Source organism: Plasmodium reichenowi, chromosome 11, assembly GCF_001601855.1.
Source record: "Plasmodium reichenowi strain SY57 chromosome 11, whole genome shotgun sequence".
NCBI classification, from domain to species: Eukaryota; Apicomplexa; class Aconoidasida; order Haemosporida; family Plasmodiidae; genus Plasmodium; species Plasmodium reichenowi.
In genome coordinates, this window is record NC_033656.1 from 196,257 (window position 1) to 199,438 (window position 3,182).

Here is a 3,182-nt window from a genome sequence, read left to right on the forward strand (position 1 = left end):
TTCGTATAATATATATATATATATTATATATAATTTTTTTTTTTTGTTTTATTTATTCATTTATTGATTTATTTATTGATTTATTTATTGATTTATTTTGATGTTTTCCCTTTATTTTTTGATAATAAATGTGATATCATAAGAACAAATGGAAAAAACAAGAATAGAGTCCCTTTTTATTTACGATGAAGATATAAAAAAAGTTGATAAATCCATGACGGATGAGGAATTACAAGTAAAAGAGGAAAAAAATAAATAAAATAATAAAATAATAAAATAAAAAAATAAAAAAAAAATACAACAATATAAAGAATATATAAATGTATATATTTCATATATATCAGAATAATATATATATGTATATGTATATATATTTATATTTATATTTATATTTTTTTTTTTTTTTTTTTTTTTTTTAAAGGCGGCGAAGGTTATTTATTATTATCCCCACGAAATTAATGAGAATATAAAGGTTTCTCATACAAGTACTATGGAAGGAATATCATCATTTATAAATCAATTTAGTAAACATCATATAGATTATATTATAACCAAAGATAATTTAATGGTTATGAACAAATGGTACAAGGGCATTTATATTGTTGCGATTGTAAAAAATATCTACAAAAATAATAAGATAGAATTGTTAATGTGTAAATTGTTACATTCTGTTCTTAATAATTTTATATCAATTTTTACTTTATTACATGGACACATTCGTAATTTCTTAAAATACAAAAAATATAACACAACAGGTGGGGAAATATATAAAACAGAAATATAAAAAATATTTTATCATTATAAAGTTCATTATATATATAAGTATATATTTTTTTTTTTTTTTTTTATTTTTAGATAATATAAATAAAAAACACTCCCTCCAAACCTTATTAGATGATTATGTTTTTACATATATAAGTACTATAAATAATGAAAATATAAGTATACACAATGGTAAAATAAAAATAAAACACACATAGATAAATATATGTATATATATATATATATATGTATATATCATTATATTGTCTTTTTTAGAACTTGAGAGTTTTCATTTTTTCCCTGTGGAAAAACATACATATGTAACTGTGCAGGTAAAATTAATATATATATATATATATTTATTTATTTATTTATATATATATTTGTATATGATCATGTTATTTTATTTCTTTAGAACTTCATATCATCACTTATATTGGGAAATAAACAAATTAAAAATGGAGGTTTGTTTTATGAGGGTTATTTGATATATTCTAGTTTGGAAATGAACGACATCAAAATTATTTACAATTACCTTGTATCGTACAGTGGAGTTGTAAGAAATGGATAGATAAATAAATAAATAAATAAATACATACATACATACATATATATATATATTATGCTTTTTCTTATGTTTTATGTAGGTAAATAATTTAAAGTTGACACAATATCCGTTTAGAAAAATAGCATCCACCGCAGCAATAAATGTAAGATATTTATAAATCCATTTTTAAATTTATTTTTATTTGTTTTTTTTTTTTCTTTCTATGAATTATATTATGATATTATATACGAAATTATATATATATATATATATGTATGTATGTATTTTTTTTTTTTTTTCTTTTTGTAAGTCTAATGGAGGTTTGTCAAGCTTTGCAAGATGTAATTCGTTAGAGGAAAAAAACGCTTATCTTATGGGGATAAAAAAGTAATGAATATATAATATATACATATATACATATATATATTTACATATTTACCTTGTACATTTTCCATTATATACATCATTGTAGGTCATCCGTATTTATGCCTGTGGTAACCCTCAGCGGTGATAAGAAATACAAACTAGTGGTTTTTATTTATAAAGGAATATTATTAATGCTCCTAATAAAAGGAAGTAAAATAAAAGACGAAGATTTTGATGTTCTTATAGATATTCAAAATAAATGTACAAATGAGAATTGTAATAATATTTATAACTTAAATAAATTAAATGAACATTTATCAAATCAATTTAAGAAATTTACAAATCAAGATGATAATGTAAAATTTTTTTATTACAACCATTCGAATAATTCTGTAAAATATACATTTAATAATAAAAAAATAAATAACGAGGAGCTGTCACTTATTTCTTATTTTCATTTTTGTATTGAAGACAGTGAACATAAATATAATCATATCAGAATAAATAAAAGTTATTATTCAAAGAATAAAGAAACTACAAATTTATCTAATGAACTCTTTAATTTTCAGAGGAACATACAAAAAAACAATATGAAAGATGAAAAAGAATCTAATACATTTAAAAGGAATAATAATACACATATTACCCTTACCGGTGATGATAAAACAGTAAGGGGAAATCATAAAAATATAAATATCAACAATAATGATTATGATGACCACACAAGTTGTAATAATGGTAGTAATGGATGCAAGGAAAATAATTCTTTAGTATTAAACAAAAATGATGACATACAAAATGTTAATTTGTCATATGATACATACAAACATAAAGATGAAGATATAGGAATAAAAAATGTAAATCAAATATGTAATAATGAACAGGATAAATTAATTAATAATAATAATAATAATAATAATATATCCAATGATGAAAATATAAATAAAAAAAAACAAAATGAACCATATAATCATAATAAAAATTGTGTTAATAATAATAATAATATTCAAAATGATAAAAGAGAAATAATAGATGAAGTCGATAAAAATAACTACAAATTTAAAAATAATAACCAAAAAAAATCTATAACAGAAAAAAATGAATATGATACAGAAAAAAAAGAAGAAAAACCAAAATTCAAATTAATATATAATGAACAACTCAAAAAAAAAATATTTGATGATAATACTGATGATGTCAAAATTGAGAAAATATTCTTTAAAGAAGGAAATTCACCATGGTTATATGCACACAAATCATTACAAAGAGAATTATTTATTTTTCCTGAGGATATAAAAACATCCTTAACAAAAGCTCAACAAGAAATAAATCAAATAGTACAAAATAATTTTTCAAACATATATATATAAAAATATATATATATATATATATATATATATTATATATTTTTGTTAATATTAGAATAACATATGACAATTAAATAAAAAAAAAAAAAAAATTGTATTATCTCACATTAATTCCTTATAAAAAATTACTTTATTTTGTT

At 19.3% G+C, this 3,182-nt stretch overlaps 1 protein-coding gene across 1 annotated transcript; it reads left to right on the forward strand.

Moving 5' to 3' along the window:
- Nucleotides 1-148: 148 nt before the first annotated feature.
- PRSY57_1105700 (hypothetical protein) lies at nt 149-3,045 on the forward strand (the record flags this gene model as incomplete). Its single annotated transcript, XM_020114921.1, has 8 exons — nt 149-235; nt 422-755; nt 856-954; nt 1,039-1,094; nt 1,178-1,318; nt 1,410-1,472; nt 1,620-1,696; nt 1,782-3,045. 8 exons carry the CDS (start codon nt 149-151, stop codon nt 3,043-3,045), a joined length of 2,121 nt encoding a protein of 706 aa, XP_019970290.1.
- Between the last annotated feature and the right edge of the window lie 137 nt (nt 3,046-3,182).